Source organism: Mus musculus, chromosome 7 (assembly GCF_000001635.26).
Source record: "Mus musculus strain C57BL/6J chromosome 7, GRCm38.p6 C57BL/6J".
NCBI classification, from domain to species: Eukaryota; Metazoa; Chordata; class Mammalia; order Rodentia; family Muridae; genus Mus; species Mus musculus.
In genome coordinates this window covers 99,529,825-99,546,496 of record NC_000073.6, presented here as the reverse complement: position 1 = coordinate 99,546,496, position 16,672 = coordinate 99,529,825, and the positions used below count along the sequence as shown (strand labels likewise).

Below are 16,672 nucleotides of genomic sequence, written 5' to 3'. Positions count from 1 at the left end.
CCAATGCTCGCTGCCAACCCAGTGGCCTGCACGGAGGCTGCCCATAAGCCTGTCCCGCAGGGTGTGGACAAGGAGACCACTCTTACACACCACTCTGTCCCAGCACAGGATGGTCACCATAACCTGCTGGGCCTAGAGATTCTGAGCAAAGTGGCACCTGCCTCCTGCTTGCAGGGCCTCACTGCAGAGAGAAGGAGGAAGTGAGCAGGGAGTCTTGCTGACTTATATAACCAACTTCCTAGGCCTTGGCCTCCAAGTCAGAGCCCAACTCTGAGGCTGGCAAGCGGCTGGGGAAGCTGAGGCAGCCTCCTGCCATGTGCTGCCAGTCCCCCCACCCCGACTCCCGACCTGAGGACATCTCTCCAGCCCCTCCTGCTGAACACTGGGAACCAGGAAGGGCTGTTGTTTTCCAAGTGTGTGAAAAAGTGGCCCGCCAGCTTCCCTGGCAGCAAACCAGGCTGTGGGCCCTGAACAGGGGGTGAGGGTTAAAGGAGCTAGGACTGGGGTTGGGGCTGGGATGCTCCCAGCTTCCAGCTCGGCAGTCTTTCCCCACTTCCTTTCAGAGAATTTGCTTTGGCAGACAGGGGCCAAAAAGGAGGTGCCCCACCCCAGCACTACAACGCTGGCCCTGGGTAATCTTTCTCCCTTTCCTGTCATGACTGGTCCTTCTCCTTCGGCCCTGGGCAAGCCCACTAAGCCACCAAGCAGCAGTGTGCATGGCACTGGCTGGGAGAAGGCACGGGAAGGGACAGGCAGACAAAAGTCAAAGTCCCTTCCCCAGGCATTCATAACAAGCAACGTTTAGATCACATTTTACCTGTGTGTGTCTGTGTTATGAGAATCAGCTCTCTTTGGCTGCACGGGTTCTAGAGACCAAGCTCAGATCGTCAGTCTTCACAGCAAGCCCCTTCATCAGCTGAGCCAGCTCACTGACCCTTTCATCCCAGAAACTAGTTGGCCTCAAAGTCCAGGCAATCCTCCCGCGTGCTTGAATGGCAGGTGTGTACCACCATTCCTGTCTCTAATAGTGATTTTGTCAAACCCTTACCTCTGGGCCCTTGCCATCCAGAGTGGTAGGAGGGAGCACTGACTTCCCAGATGTGGACACGGAGGCCTACAGAGTCCAAGCCCCTTGACCAGGGTCACAATAGGGAACAAGTGAGAGCGTGCTGGCAAGTACTTGAATTTGTCTGACAGTAAAATTCACACCCCAAAACATAGGGCTCTACTTCTGGGGAGTCCCTCCTCCCTGCTCCCCAACACACACACACCACTGACAGTACTACCTGGAAATGGAAAGGCCAGGGTTTTACCCCTCCCTGGAGAGGGAGAGTAGAGCTTTAAACAGTCCCTCCCTGAGGACACTATTTGGAACTTGGACAGTCCTGGGCAGGACTAAGTCTGGGGATAGGAGGTGCCTGGGGAGAGCCCAGCAAACCTCCCCTTCCAATTAACCGATTACAGCTAGGCCCACGGCTAATCAGACCCCCAGGTTCCAGCAGAGGATGTGGATCTTCCTGAGATACAGGCTGCTGGGGGCTGTGCCTTTGCTCTCAAGCACTGAACAGTATTGCTGGGGCCTCTCTCCCTCCTCATCACAGAACCTGTAAAACAAGGAGAGATCCCAGAGGCCTCAAAGCCTCTCCCACCTCCATTCTGACACATTGAGAAAGTGGGGCTCAAAGAGGAACAGCTTGCCTTCATAGGAGAGTCAGTGAGGAAGTGGGGTTGGGGCTCCCATTTGGTCAGGGCGCTCTCCCCAGATAGCATCCTCTCTGCATCTATCCATTTCCTTACTCTCTAGCTTCTCTCCCTTCTTCCTGCTATGCTTTCTCAGCTCTGCCCAGCAGGCTCAACTCTGGGCCCCCCTCGGACTCCCTCCCAGCCTTACCACCCACCCCCCTGGCCCCCTACACACTCCTCTGGGCCAAACTTGGGAAGTTTAACTGGTTGATTATGACCGCAGCCTGCTGGCTCTGGTGCCCAGAATTCTGTTCCTTATAATGAGGTGGGTTCTGAGCACTTGCCCATTGGGCAGCCAATGGGAGACCTAGGCTCTGCCAGCCGAGGCAGGCTCTTGAACTGCATAAAGAGCTCCTTGATCCGGGCAGATCATGGGAAGCCACGTCCCCCTCCTCAAGCCAGGTCAAACCACAGTGGGTGTACTGTAGGCAGACCCAGATGTCCACCCGCAAGTGGGACTTCTTGCTCTCTCTGTCCAAAGCAAAGAAAGAAAGAAAGAGAGAAAGAAGAGAGAAAGGAAGAAAGAAAGAAAGAAAGAAAGAAAGAAGAGAGAGAGAGAAAGAAAGAAAGAAAGAAAGAAAGAAAGAAAGAAAGAAAGAAAGAAAAAAAGAAAGAAAGAAAGGAAGGAAGGAAAAAAGGAAGGAAGGAAGGAAGGAAGGAAGGAAGGCAGGCAGGCAAACTCGGGGGTGCCTAGGAGTGAGCAGGACAGAGGGAACCCACATTTAAGGTTCAGGGAAAGATGGCTTCACATGGAGGCACTTAAGAAATAGGATTTGGGATGCTCCCTGGTGGTCTAGTGGTTAGGCTTTGGTGCTCTCACCTCCATGGCCCAGGTTTGATTCCTGGTCAGGGAAGCCTCTCTTCTGCTGGGCAGTAGTGGTGTATGCCTTTAATCCCAGCACTTGGGAGGCAGAGGCAGGTGGATTTCTACAGAGTGAGTTCCAGGACAGCCAGGGCTATACAGAGAAACCCTGTCTCGAAAAGAACAAAAACAAAAACCCACAACAACAACAACAAAGCGGGATTTGGGGCTGGGATGTAGTTCATCAGATGAAGTGTTTGAGTGTTCACCTAGTATGCACAAGGCCCTGGGTCCAATCCCAGCAAACATAAACCAAGCACACTGATACAGACCTGTGATGTCAGCACTCTGGAGGTAGAGACAGGAGGATGGGCAGTTCAAGATCAACCTTGGCTATCTAGGGAGGTAAAAGCTACCTGAGCTAGGGACCCTGACTCAAAACAAGAACAGAACTGGGCCTATAGCTCAGCAGTAGAGCATTTGTCTAGCACACGTGGATTCAATCCCTGACACCATGAGGTTTGGATCTGCCCAGACAGTGCTACCAACCATGAGAGAACAGCTACTGTCGGTTCTCTGCCGGAAAGTTCCGGGATCTGAAACTCTCGTTTCACTGAGAGAAAGTTGGTCATCTCACGACCTCTGTCTTCTGGGCCATGAGCCTAATCTAATTCCTATGTCTCTATGATATTCTGAAATGGTTCTCTCCCCTCCTAGGACATCTCCCACTGAAATGCCTGCATCCAGCTTCCTTCACTTAACAAATATAGACAGAGCTCAGTGCCTTGCCACACCTGCACAGATACCAGGGACGAGGCGATCTGGGCCAGGTGCCCTTGCTTGGTTCACGTGAGAATATCACAAGATGTAAGCAGGGAAAGAGGTAAGTGTGTGCGTGAGAAGATGGCAGGGGTCAGGAAGCTTTGGTGATCGATGAGGGCTTCCTGGAGGAACCTGGGCCTGTCAAATGACAAAAGCATTATGTGGGGCCAAGTTACCCCCTGCATACTAAGCATGAAGCCTTTGGGGCCTGAAAATGAATGAGCCAGTTCTCTTCCTGGGGGAGCTCAGCTTGGGAAGGGAGAACATTCAACCCTCACCTCCAGCCCCGTTCTTGTGCCAGGACTCTGAGCTATACCTGTTAGCTCACCTAGCCCTTAAGCCAGTCCCATCCCAGCCTTACAGACAGGGAGCCACAAGCGGCTAAACAACTGGTCAGGCTATCAGCTCCTGAGTGTCAGCACTGGGATTTGAAATCCATTCTACCCAGGTAAACTGATCTATGCCCAATAGATCTGATGGCATCAAGGAAGCCAACCTAGAAGGGGACCCCCAGAGTGCCACCGAGACTCGGGCTGCTTCCTGAAGGAAGTGAACCCCTGAAGGAGTCAGGCACAGTGGCCTTTAATCCCAGCTCTCGGGAGGCAGAGTCAGGCAGATCTGTGAGCTCGAGGACAGTTGGGTACATATTGAAACCCTGAAAGGATGGGGTCTGATGGAGAGAGGAACTGAAGGGAAGAGGAAAACCTGTCCAGGAAGGAATTGCCTGGTCGGAGGGAATTGACCATCAGGGACTTGCCAGTGACTAGTTGATTTGATGTTCCTGGAGTCTGGAGATGAAACCATACAATGAAGACCACCTCTAAAGGAAGACTTGAAGCCACAGAAGCAAGCAGGAGGTACTTCCTTCAGAACCCTGATCACCACGGACTCTACACCCTGGACCTGCTTCCTTGGCAGGCTCTGCCTCACCAATCTCTAAGAGGCCTGAGCTATCCAATTCTCCATTTTTGGCCCCCCAGAGGAAAAGCCAGGAATCAGAATACAAGAGAAGGGCTTCACTCATGCTGGCTGGTTAGACTTCTGTAGAGACACTAGAGCTGGTGAATCACACATCCTCGGTCACACAGTAGTGTGTGAGCCCTCAACAAGTGTTCCTAGAATGGTCCAACCCAGTCTACTTCTCTGGCCCTTTGGCCAAGAACAAGTGCTCCTAGAATGGTCCAACCCAGTCTACTTCTCTGGCCCTTTGCTCAAACCTTTCTACTCCCATTGGTGGCAACATTGGAGGAGCAACTGCAAGACCACCAAGGGAACCCATTGTGAATCCATAGGCCCCACACCAGGGACACTCTGCCTCCCAGCTTAGGAACTGTAGAGTCTTGCCTACTGCCACAGCTCCCCCCAACCCCCACCCCCAACACCACCACCACCCACACCGTGTTGAGGCTTGTAAGTCAACAGTCAATTTTCTCTCCCTGGGACCAAGACAGGGTCCCATCCTTTCAGGGGTCACACAGACCTCCAGGGACCTGTGAGGCCCAGTCCCTGGGGCCTAATCTCCTGGGGCCTCATCTGCCATCAGATCTCCCGAGCAGGAACAAGGAGTTCTTCTGAGGTAGTTCTAGAGATGGGCCAGTCCCAGGAAGGAGGAGGCTGTCTCCTGAGAGATGACCCAGCCAGGGCTCCTCTAAGGAAAGAGGCAGAGAAGGGGCTGGACAACAGAGCCCTTTGTTTCCCTCTCAAAACAGCCACCCAGTTCTACCCCCGTTCTCCACGCCCTTGCTAGGAATCAAGCCACCCACCCCCGGGGACAGGATCCATCCTGCACATGGCAGGGCAGTGCCTGGAATCTGCTAGGAGGACCCTTGTTCTGTCCCAGCACACACACACACACACACACACACACACACACACACACACACACACACACACGGTGATGAGCCTCCCCCTCAGCAGCCCCATGCCCCGTGGAGGGCAAACATTCTCTTCTAGGCAGCCCCCAGTCTGAAAGAGTGCCACAGGTTCTGCCTGGAACCTGCCAGTTTAAATGAGCCATGATCCCCCGCCTCTGAACACCCAGCCCAATGTGAGGAGTAGTGCTTTGGTTCTGAGGGATCCCTAATGGAAGAGATGGAACTTATGTCAGCACTTAGGGGTGGTCCCCCAGGGCTGAGAGCAGAGGCATAAAAGAGGACAGAGTTCAAGCTAGTTCAACAAAGCTCTGCCAGTCTGCCAGGCATCATCCAAGACTGAGATCTGAAGGCTGGTGGGCTCACCAACAAGAAGCAGACTTAGCCAGATCCAAAAAGAGCTCGCCAGCTGGGACACACACTCACACACACACACACACACACTGTACAAGTAAGAATATGCCATGTTACTCTGTTGCTCTAGCACCTAGGGCCAGGGCTGCCACCCCTCTCAGCCTTGCCCTCATAGCCCCAAACTTAAGTCATTGTCAATACCTTGGCATAAGCTCTTCCTTCTGTCACCTAAACCTTCCTTGAAATCCAGCACCCAGCTCAGGTCACCTGATTCAGGCAGCCCTTTCAGACCTCCATCAGAGTCAGAGGACCCTCACTGCAGAAGCATGCCTGCCCTAGCCAGCTTATACACTACACTACACTACACTGTGATTTTTTTCCCATCCTATAAGACCTATATTCCTCCAGGAAGCCCTCAGTGTTGTAAGGGCTCTGTGACTATTTTGCAGAGGAAAGGTCGTGGAGGGACATTAAAAAAAAAAAACAAAAAAAAAAAAAACAAAAAAAAAAACAACCAGAAGCACCCCCTTTACCTCTGCCTACAGTAATCAGCGGCACCCTCACCACCCCACCAGATCCCCAGACTGCCATTTCCACCTTCTGACCACATGTGGGGATCTTCCTGCAGCCCCTCCCCACCCCCATCCTCTGTACTGCTCCCCTGCTCCTGGGACTCCAGGCCCCAGCTGTCCTCAGCTGTCTACTGCTTCTCTCTGTCCAACACACCAGTGCTCTCCAAGGCTCCGCTATCCCCACCATCTTCTCTTCTCTTCTCTCCTTACTCTCCCTACACAAGGTCATCCACATCCTCCAAGGCCCTACATGTCCACCCAGAAGACTTTCAAGTCCCCACCTGCCCCTCTGTCAAAGCTTAAGGTCCTTTGTGAAAGCCTCTTCCATCTTCCTCAGCCCACTCCTGGCTCCCCTGCCACCCACACAGATCTCAGCTGGACTGTCGGCAGTGTCACCCCCCCCCACAAGCAGTAGAGAGGAGAGCCCGGTTGAGGTCACAAGGCCACTCTGACCTTCCCTGTTGCTGTCTTCCATCAACACAGCCCGTGGGAAATGTCCAGGGGGAAGGACCCCTGACCCCATGCCAGCTAGAGGTTTCAGTCTCTCGGGCCAGGAGGTCCAGACTTGAAAGGAAACAAGCCATTCAAGGAGTCTGCAGCCCAGCAGCCAGCTGGGATTCAGGGACACCGGGCCAGGCTCACAGCCACGCCCAGCAGCAAACCAGGAGCAACCCTGCCAAAGCCACAGGACTTCCCCATGTTCTAGCCAAGATGGTTCACCCAAGGCTTAACCACTTCAAGACAGACAGCCAAGGTTCACAGAGAGCCAGTGATTGCCCCATTACAGCACCCTCCCTCCCTCCCTCCCTGGGATGGGGTTGTGGGGAAGAGGGTTCTATGGGGGCGGGGGTGGGGAGTCCATCAACGTCTGCTGCAAAGGAAATTCCACGCCATCCCTCCTGTTGTTTCAAGATGACCTTTCTGGTCACTTTTAGAGTTGGTGGACCAGCTGGGGGCAGTTGAAAGGTCAGCTGTGAATAGGACAAGCCCCTTTCCCTCTGGGTAGACTTATACAGCAACAGAGAGGCCTTGGTGGACAGAGGAACCTCTGTTCAGATGCTAACTGGTGGTGAACACGCTTCCTCTTTCCACACCTTTAAAATGGGAACAGCAATTCCTGTTACTAAATTATGGAAAGAATTCAGTGAGGCTAGTGCATATACTTCTTGTATGTGTGCTTATGTGCATGCACATGTATGTGTGTGTATATATAAAGGCCAAAAGTTACTATCAGCTATTGTCCTCAGACGCTCTCCATCCTATGTTTTGAGATATACTGTTAGTGCTAGACTGGCTGGCCAGAGAGCTCTGGCAACATTCCTGTCTCCACATCTCTTTCCCTCCTGACTCCCCTATCCCCATCCCCAGAACTAGGGTTCAAGCCCACTATGCCCAGCTTTTATGTGGAGTCTGGAGATGCTAATTCAAGACCTCATGCTTAAGCAATGAGCATTTACTGGAGTCATCTCCCAGCCCCTGTGAACGTGACTCTAACCCCAGACAGGCAGCAAAGGTGCATTTAACCATTTAGCTTGCTGACCCCCCCTTCCTTGTTCATATGCTGTTTATTGATCAGCCCCATCCTCCCTGCAGCCTTGGTTCTGAGGCTCCTTCCTAGAGTGTCTCAGCCTGAAGGCCTGCTCCTCCCGTCTCCTGGCCACTGCCTTATGCACCTGGCGGAGAGAAGGACTTGTTCTTGTCCCTGAATTGCTCCACCCTCTCCTTCCAGCTGACCCTGGCAGTGGGAGAAAAATCCTGTTGCTTAGCCAGACATTCCAGAGGCTGGGGATGACTGGCCTGTGTTCCCCTTCACACCTCCAGGCCCTGGGCGCTCCAGTTCCACTTCTCAGCCTCCTCAAGCTTCTAGGTCAATCCTAGCGGCTTGGACAACCCAGGACAGTTTTGGTCCACAAACAGCCCAGAGTGGTGGTGCGAATTCCTCCTCCACCTCCCACAGCGTTTGTGTCCTGCATCACAATCACCTGGGGGATGTATAGTCTGGGGATTTGGCTCTGGGAACTCCTTATCCAGGGTACAGAGAAGCCACTCTCCAATGGCCTATGCTCCCTGTGGGATCCCTGTTAGGGTTCCACCTTGGTGCTCGCCTACTCCACCCTGGGACTCCTCTCAACCCAGGTGTTTCTGCAAGTGAACTGCAGTGACAGTTTTGATTAATGTTTATTACCACTTCCTCCAACCGACAGGGATACAGGTGATGACTCCAGAGCCTAAGAGTATTTTAGTCAGTATTTGCAATGTCCCTTCCAATTCACAAAGCAAAAATCTTATGGCTAATGGAACACAATGAAGAAACTCTCTTCTCGAGCTTACCTTTCATATCCAGATAGATCTAGAAAGAGAAAGGCAGAATTCATGGAGCCCAGGGAGGGGAGGCAAAGATGGACAGGTGGGGGTTATGTAGCTAGTCTGTATTTCCTGGCATAGGCAGCTCCTACCTACTCCTATGTCCAGTGAACTCAGTAAGCTTTGGGGAGCATTGAAACCCAAAGTTCTGATTGCTTCAGTGTACAGGTGGGAACACTGGGTCTGCCCTTGAGTTAGGAGCACAGCAGGGGGAGTCAAGGACAAAGCTCTGGCCTCAGACAGACTCTCCAACAGGTGTCTGGAGGCTCACAAGGTCCTCATCCTATGACAATTCAAGGTATCAGGGAGCTGTGACACTTCTCCCCTAGTTACAGAGAGGCCCAGCAAGGCTGAGTCACCCCGGTCACCAGCAGCACTGGAGAACAAAGAAGAATCCAGTGGCTGCTGACTCCCTGCTGTGCTCTGCAGGGAGCAAAGCTCGACCTTGCAGCGCCAGAGGGTCTCTAAGTGGGGAGGGGGACAGGTGTGGCTGAAGAGAGCCGCATCCTAGCATCCTTCCTCCAATGACTGAGGCCTAGGTCACAGTGTTGACCAACCAGTTACGGTGGCCCTCAAGGTTAATGCAAACACCTCATAGCTCTCTGCAGTCTCCCAAAACTGTGTCTCTGCACCAAGTGGGTCCCTTGCTAGTCCTTACACCCAGGGTGCACACAGTGCAGCTCCAAGGAGAGCCACAGACACAGTGGACCCTGGCCTCTGCCCCCTCCTGACCTTCAGCAAGGCAAGTGACCTTTCTCACCCTTTGGTTCCTCTTTGGGAAACAAGAATAGGAAAATTAACCTCCAGGAAGGGCCATCAGTAGGAAGGCTGGTGGGAGGCAGTTTCTAAACATGAGGTATCTGAGCTACCACTATGCCTCAGTTTCTGCTCCTGGGAAATGGGAATAACCTCTGTAGCTGCTTTCACTCACTGCTGAGGCTCAGCTGTCAGTGGGCAATGAGTCATTTTGTTTAAGGGTCCCAACATGTGACTGCAGGGATGCTTCCTTTCTGATCATCTCTTATGCCCTAGGCTATGCCTAGTATACAACAGGGGCTTAATAAATAAATTAATATCAGAAGAAAGGAGGTAAAGGCAGAGGGAAGGACACAAACAGAAGAGTAATAAGGAAAGCAATGGTAAACGGCAGGTGCAGGGAGGCTAGAGGAGGGGCCAGAGAAGATGGCAAGGAGACTCTCAAGGGCCAGGAAGGTGAACCAGTCTGGTCATAAGGGTTGACCCCACGAGCTTCCCTGCCCCTCCCTAGCCCTCCTACTTTGACCTAGTTTCCATTTCGAGGGCCTAACCTTTCCTCTCAAGGCAAGCTCTACAAAACAGTTCCCGTCACCCTCCCTCAGCTACATGGAGCCCCTAGCTATGTGCTTTGGAGGACAGAGGGGAAGAAAGCCATGTGAATGGGGACCTGCCTTCCAGGTCTCAGAGCCTTCCACTCTGTGACCTGTGTTCCCGGCCCTGCTATGAGGAGTCAGAAGTGAGTGTATCCACTGCTCTGAGGATGTCAGTCCCTGCAGGCATTTTATGCCTTGCATGTGTGTGGTTAGCCTTGATGTGTCACTAAGACCTGTGGCCACATCGTGTCACGTCAGAGAGGGTTGACAGACTGCACGTACTAGCTTAGACCGTGCTTTGCAGCACCCAAGTGCCAGGCTACGTATGTCGGTGTATGCCCGCATGTGTGTAGCAACACGAGGGTGTTGTTAGAGCTGGTGCGTGTTCGAGTGGGACCTGTGTATGCTAACAGGACTGACAGCAAGAATGTGTTGACAGACTGGTGTGTGCGTGAGAGACCGTATGTGACGTCGTCGTGTCACAAATGCGAAGTGTGGCAACGACTGTCAGTGTGTGCCTGCAGAAGGGTGCTCATGTGTTTATGAGCTTGTGTGTTGTGTGTCAGCCTGCCCCAGAGCGTCCTGAAGTCTATCGACCAGGGCTGGGTGTGTGAGCTCGTCTCGGCCAGGAGCCGTGAACCCAATGGGGTGGCCCACCCTGGGTGCCTCGGTACACATGGTTCTGGCCAGAGAACCACACAAGAGACTTGGGAGGACAACAGAGTGCCAGATCCCGGGTGACGCTGACTGGAACCTCCGCCCGTGCCCTCGCCCAGGTCGTCCCCACGCGCGCGTGGGACAGGGCGGCCACCCGCACTCACCGTGTCCCTTTGTCGCCCATGGTCCGCGGCGGCCGCAGGGAGGTCCGCGGCGTCAGCGTCCAGGCTGGAAAATCCCCGGCCGCCAGGAGAAGCGCGGGCCAGCCCGCTCCCGGCTACCCCGCTCCGCCTCCTCCGCTGTCGCCGCCGCCGCCCCCGCCCGGGTCCCCGCCCGTCGCTCGAGCAGCACAGCGCCCAGGCCGCCGCCAGGGGCGTGGAGCGTGCGGGTGTGAGCGCGCGTGTATGCCTCCGTGCGCGGCTCTGCGTGTGCGCGCCCAGAGAGTGAGGGCTGCGTGGCCGGCCGCGGCTGGTCCACGGGAGCGCGTGCACGCAAGCGCGTGCCAGTGCTGGTGCGTGTGCACGGCTGTGCGCGCGAGCCTGTCGGGAGGTGGGGTGTGGAGAGAGAGAGAGAGAGAGAGAGAGAGAGAGAGAGAGTGTGTGTGTGTGTGTGTGTGTGTGTGTGTGTGTGTAGAGGTAGCACGTCTTTGTGCAGTTGTGTATGTGTGCTCACAGTCGTGGGTGCGAGCGCTCTCTCCCGCGCACGCCAGGACTGGCCTTTGTGTCTGCGGATAGAAGCAAGCGGAAAATCCGCAGACTTCAAGGCCCAGCCTCAGAGGCGCCCCTGTGTGAGGACAGCGAAAGATTCCAAAAGCCTAGCCAGGCCTTCGCCCTTTGCTCCACCCTCCCCACCCCCGCCCTTCTGGAGAGATACCACCCAACGACACAACAGGGACAGGAAGAAGGGGTGGGGGCGGGCAGCGGACTGCAATGCTGGAGAGCAGATGAGAGTGGAAAGGGGAGGGGCAGGCAGAAAGAGGAAGCAGTGAGAACAGGAGATAAAGAAGGGACCGAGAGCCAACTAGCTGGTGGCCTGTAGCATCTAGCATCATTGATATAGCACCCAGGCCTAGCTTAGGTGCCTGTAATGACTCTGGACACCACTCAGCCCATTTCAGGTCTATTGGCTGGGTCCTAAGACCAGCAGATGTCCTGTTCAATTGTTGAAGGAATCTGCTTGTTCTTGCGGGCAGACACCTGCACACAGCGGTGTCCAGCAGAGTCTACTGTCTGCAGCTTTCTTGGTATCCTTGGAAACCTTGACTTTCCTTACGTTTCCTACCCCTGGAGAAGTAGCCGGTGTGCAGTGGGAGGGTAGAGTTCAGAGGCTAAGAAGGGGTAGGAAAGGGTTTGAATCCATTTTCTCCTAGAAGGGATCTTGAGGCAGTGGGAGGAATGTAAGGTCCTCAGCCCCTCACTGCTGGAGTTTGACTAATTGGCACTGATAGGTCCCTAATATCGGAGTATTAACGATAGGAAAGGAAGCTATCATTTACTCTGATGCAATTGCGGGGTCTGGAAACATCTCCTGTAATTATGTTCAGAAGCAGTTACCTATGCTGTTTACATAGAGTGTGCTGTTTATAGAATTGGTAATAATATCCCAGGATAATGACTATAATTATGTCCAGATTGGGGAGGGGTGGGTAGAGGCTAATGGACAGGCAGGGTGGTCCACATCTGGGCAATGGTAAGAGCTAAGAGGAAGTGGATTAAGGTCTGTAACTTCACCTGCCCTTTCTTAGCCTCTGGGATCTTCCCTTCCTCCAACCAGGGCAGAGCAGGAAGCCACCTGACCCTTCTGCAGGCCGTTGTGGGGGGCTCTTGAAAGGAGCAGAGTAGGGTTCTCTATTGATAGCAGGAAGCAAACTTTGTGAGCTCAAAATCAAGAGGCCTGGTCTTGTACTCTCCACGGGGGCTTCGTCCAAGCCCGATGAACTCAGGACAGTGCCCAGTGCCGATGCTCAAAGCACATTCGCCATCCTACTTAGTAAGTATCTGCGGTCATGTCACTAAAACAAACAATGTTGTCGATCACTTCTCAGCAAACCAACAGTCCAGAAAGATGCCCCAGATGGCTCCAGGTCGCCCCCACCCCCACGTAGTTCTTTCTAGACCAGCTTTGGAAAGCATGGCTCTAACACTGAGGGACACTGAACAGACTGGTAGCTGGCGGGTGTCAACACGTGGCTCAAGGTGTCAAGAGCATCCTTTCTAGCCTGTAAACCCATGAGGGGTGGGAGGTGTGCCTGGTGCTACTTGGCACTTGCAACTCTATGAGCTAAATGCTTGGTTGCCTTTTCTAAAATGAATGAACAAACTGGTGCTTAGAGAAATTAAATGGCTCACCCAAATCCACAGACTCTTTTTTTTTTAAAGATTTATTTATTTTATGTATATGGGTGATCTATCTGCATATACACCTGCATGCACGAAGAGGGCTTCTGCACTCTCTAGAAATAGCTGTGAGCCACCATGTGGTTCCTGGGAATTGAACTCAGGACCTTTGGAAGAGCAGCTGGTGCTCTTAACCACTGAGCCATCTCCCCAGCCCCCCATAGCCTCCTCTTGATCTTGGCCTCTCTTTTCCCCAGCTTTCCTCAACAGGAATCAAACACAGAACATAGACAGAATTTGGCTGGGTTTTTGGTGTTCTTGTTGTTGTTTTTCTTTTTTGTTTTGTTTTGGTTTTTTGTTTTTTTGTTTGTTTGGTTGGTTGGTTTGTTTTTTTCGAGACAGGGTTTCTCTGTGTAGCCCTGGCTGTCCTGGAACTCACTCTGTAGACCAGGCTGGCCTCAAACTCAGAAATCCTCCTGCCTCTGCCTCCCAAGTGCTGGGATTAAAGGCGTGCGCCACCACAACCCGGCTCTTGTTGTTGTTTTTAATAGTTGTTTCTTGTGCCAGTTGTGGTTCTGGGGAATTTACAGATTGGTGTCAAGCAGGACAGAGCTTTCAATGGAGAGAGGGGTCTAGAATGGGAGGCAAAGGGGGCCGTTAAGAAAACACTTACATCTATCAGGCCTAAGGAAAGCACTGATGTATTCATTCAATAATCAAAATTAGCAAAACTGCAGTAGAGGTCATGAGAACTCCTTGTCAACAACCTAGTTTTAGTAATAAGTATTATGAAGGAAATGAAACATAGTGGCTGGGACCGGCGTGCTTAGAGATAAGACTCTTCAAGGAGGTGACCTTTGGGCAGAAACCTGCACCAAGAAGCCAGGGACATGAAGGGCTGCCAGCTAAAGGACCAGCAAGGAACCAGGAGGGCGTGTCTGGCTTGGTAAACAGGAAGAGTGCTTGCAGGTAAGGCAGGCAGCAGTCAGATGACACAGGTCTCACAGTTAGGAGTGAGGGGCATGGGAAGCCAATTTAAGAAGAGGGTTTAGGGCCTCAATGTGTCTAAAACCTTCACCCGTGGGCTACACACAGCCAAGAATACTCATAAATGTAGCCCAACACAAAAACATAAAGTGCTTTCAAACATTATGAGATATTTTTTGTGTGTGATTAGACAGAGCATTTCTGGTGTGTGAACTTTGTAGATGACGGTATTGGGTCCTGATGTTGAGAGCTCAGACGTACCTGCAGATAATAGCCCCGGCTTTACGTTCTCCAAGGCTGTGCTGCACATCACTGGATGGAGACGAAGGGGAAGAACAGAGGCTGGATGCCCCCTTTGGTGTCCTGGTACCGCAGTGGGTGGGGCTAGAGCTGCGGCCCAGAGATCATAGAGAAGAGATGACTTGTGGCCATACTTGGAGGCTGTATTCCAGTTTCCTGTGTCTGTGATACAGCACTGTGGCCAAGGCAGCTTGAGGAAAAGCTGACTTCTGCTTACGGTTCCAGAGGAATAAGAATCCATGATGGCAGAGCAGAGGCGTGGTAGCTATAACAGGAAGCTGGGTTCACATCTTCAAACAGTAAGCATGAAGCAAAAAGAGCACACTGGCTAGCTGGGCATGGCACACACCTTCAGTCCCAGCACCCAGGAGGCAGAGGCAGGCAGATCCCTGTGAGATGGAGGTCATCTTGGTCTACAGAGTGAGTTCCTCTGTAGAGAGGTCCTGTGTCACACTGGGAATGATGTGACACTTTGAAACCTCAAAACCCATCCACAGTGACCTACTTCCTCTAGCAGGGCCATTCCTCCAGACCTCCTCAAACAGCACCAGCAACTGGGGACAAGGGCTCCAGGAGGACAGGGTCCTGTGGAAGACATTCTCAGTCATACCCCTACGGAGGTAGAGCTCTCTCTCAGCTACTAGCTGTGGGGGTGAAAGATTCAGGATGGCTTGGAGGTACAGGGCCATCCGTTCAACAGCCATGCAGGGCCCTCCTTGTGTATTTCTGCAAAGTCATGGTCCAGAGAACTGGGAAGTTCCACCCTTCCTATCTCAGCCTACTTGATATGCATCCTCCACCCGAACACCAGAGAGATTTTCCTAAAAGGCAAATGGATCCCAGTGCTGCAGCTCCCAGGAAACAGTCACCTCTAGCTACACACCACCTCCAGCCACACACCACCTCCAGCCACACACCACCTCCAGCCACACACCACCTCCAGCCACACACCACCTCCAGCTACACACCATCCAGGCCTCACAAGCCATATGGCCAAAGATGACCCTGCTCTTTTGATCCGCCTGCCTCCACTTCCTCAGTGCTGGGACTACAGGTATGTACCACAGCACTCAGTTTATGTACTCCTAGGGATGGAACTCATGCTAGGCTTTCTACATACTAGGCCTGCATTTTTCCAAGTGGGTTACACCCCCGGCCTCCTAGTAACTTCTTGTATTTAAAGAATGAGCTCGCCGGGTGGTGGTGGCACGCGCCTTTAATCCTAGCACTTGGGAGGCAGAGGCAGGCGAATTTCTGAGTTCGAGGCCAGCCTGGTCTCAAAAGTGAGTTCCAGGACAGCCAGGGTTACACAGAGAAACCCTGTGTAACCTACTTGAAAAAATAAAAACATAATAATAATTTTAAAAATGAGCTCAGTGGAGAAACAGACCTGTCGTTCAAGGCAGGCTCTGCATCTACAGATGATGAACTTGGTTCCCAGCACCTGTAAGTCCAGAGACTTCAATGTCCTCTTCTGGCCTCAGCAGGAAACAGCTCTCATATATATACCCACACCCAGACATGCATGCATATGCATAATTTAAAGTAAAAATAAATCTTTTTTTAAAAAATGAGTCTAGGCTGGCAAGACCGTTAGCAGGTAAGGATGCTTGTTACTAAATCTGAGTTCAGTGCCTGGGACACCCAGATGGAGGAAGTGGAGAACTCCTATAAGGTGTCCTCTGACCTCCACACGCACACTGTGGTGTGTGTACATTGCCCCCTGTTATAGTTCAAACCTGGGAAAAGCGGCTGGGGTGAAGGGTGTCAAAGCCAACCTGGCCTCCAAGTTCTCCCAGCATCTCTCAGTCCCTACCTGTTCCTGGGTAGGGCTGGCATACCCCACCCTCTACCCTGAACTTTCTAGCCCGGGGGCTGGGCAGCCCTTTGCACACAGGCTCTTCTCTATACAAACAAGGCACTTTGGTTACTCGTACCCCCACCCCACCCCCGTTTTTACCTCTGGCCTTCTGGGTGCTGTGCTTGGCTCTGCTCGCTCCTTTCCCTTCCCCCCTCCCTAAGTGGTTTAGGGTTAAGACCCTTCTGGACTCTCCCAGATGTCTGCCTCTGGCTGTGCTCTCCCACAGGTCTATAATAAACTTTCTCCTGCACCTTACCTAGGAGCAGTCATGTCCTTTCCTTTTTGTTTCTCCTGCCCCACCTCCACCCCAAATAATGTAGGGGAAAAAAGTGATGGAGGAAGAGGAAGTATGTGACGCCAACCTCTGGTGTCCAGTGTGCACAGCAGCAGAGAACTGGAATCCCCGCATTTGGGAGGCCAGGGTAGAATTGCCTTACGAATAAGACCAGCCTGAATAAAGTACACACCAAGTACCAGGCCAGCCAGGGCTAGAGTGAGACTCTGTCTCAAAACAAAACAGGCCATGAAAATGATCAACCAGATCCTACCTTGACCAGGACTGCTTAATTATGCAGCCCTCTGCTCTCTGCTACTCCCCACTCTTCTTTGTGCCAGTCCTGGCTAGACCCTCTTATCTGTTCCTCTTCCCAAAAC

The 16,672-nt window shown here is 52.7% G+C and overlaps 1 protein-coding gene and 1 non-coding gene across 8 annotated transcripts in view; one reads left to right on the top strand and one right to left on the bottom strand.

Moving 5' to 3' along the window:
- The window catches only part of Arrb1 (arrestin, beta 1), a 71,626-nt gene extending 60,276 nt beyond the window's left edge, over positions 1–11,350 (bottom strand). For 2 of the 7 annotated variants that reach the window (NM_177231.2, NM_178220.3), the window contains exon 1: positions 10,699–11,011. In NM_177231.2, the coding sequence (NP_796205.1) occupies positions 10,699–10,718 (20 nt within the window). In that variant the 5' untranslated portion in view covers positions 10,719–11,011. Of the gene's footprint in view, positions 1–6,617; positions 6,914–10,698 lie in introns of those variants that run through there. The other 5 variants (XR_003946373.1, XR_378207.4, XR_378208.4 and 2 more) reach the window with 5 other exon arrangements.
- On the top strand, positions 2,526–2,597 carry n-TEctc3. The gene has a single exon. It is a non-coding gene; the product is annotated as a tRNA-Glu (tRNA).
- Positions 11,351–16,672: the final 5,322 nt, after the last annotated feature.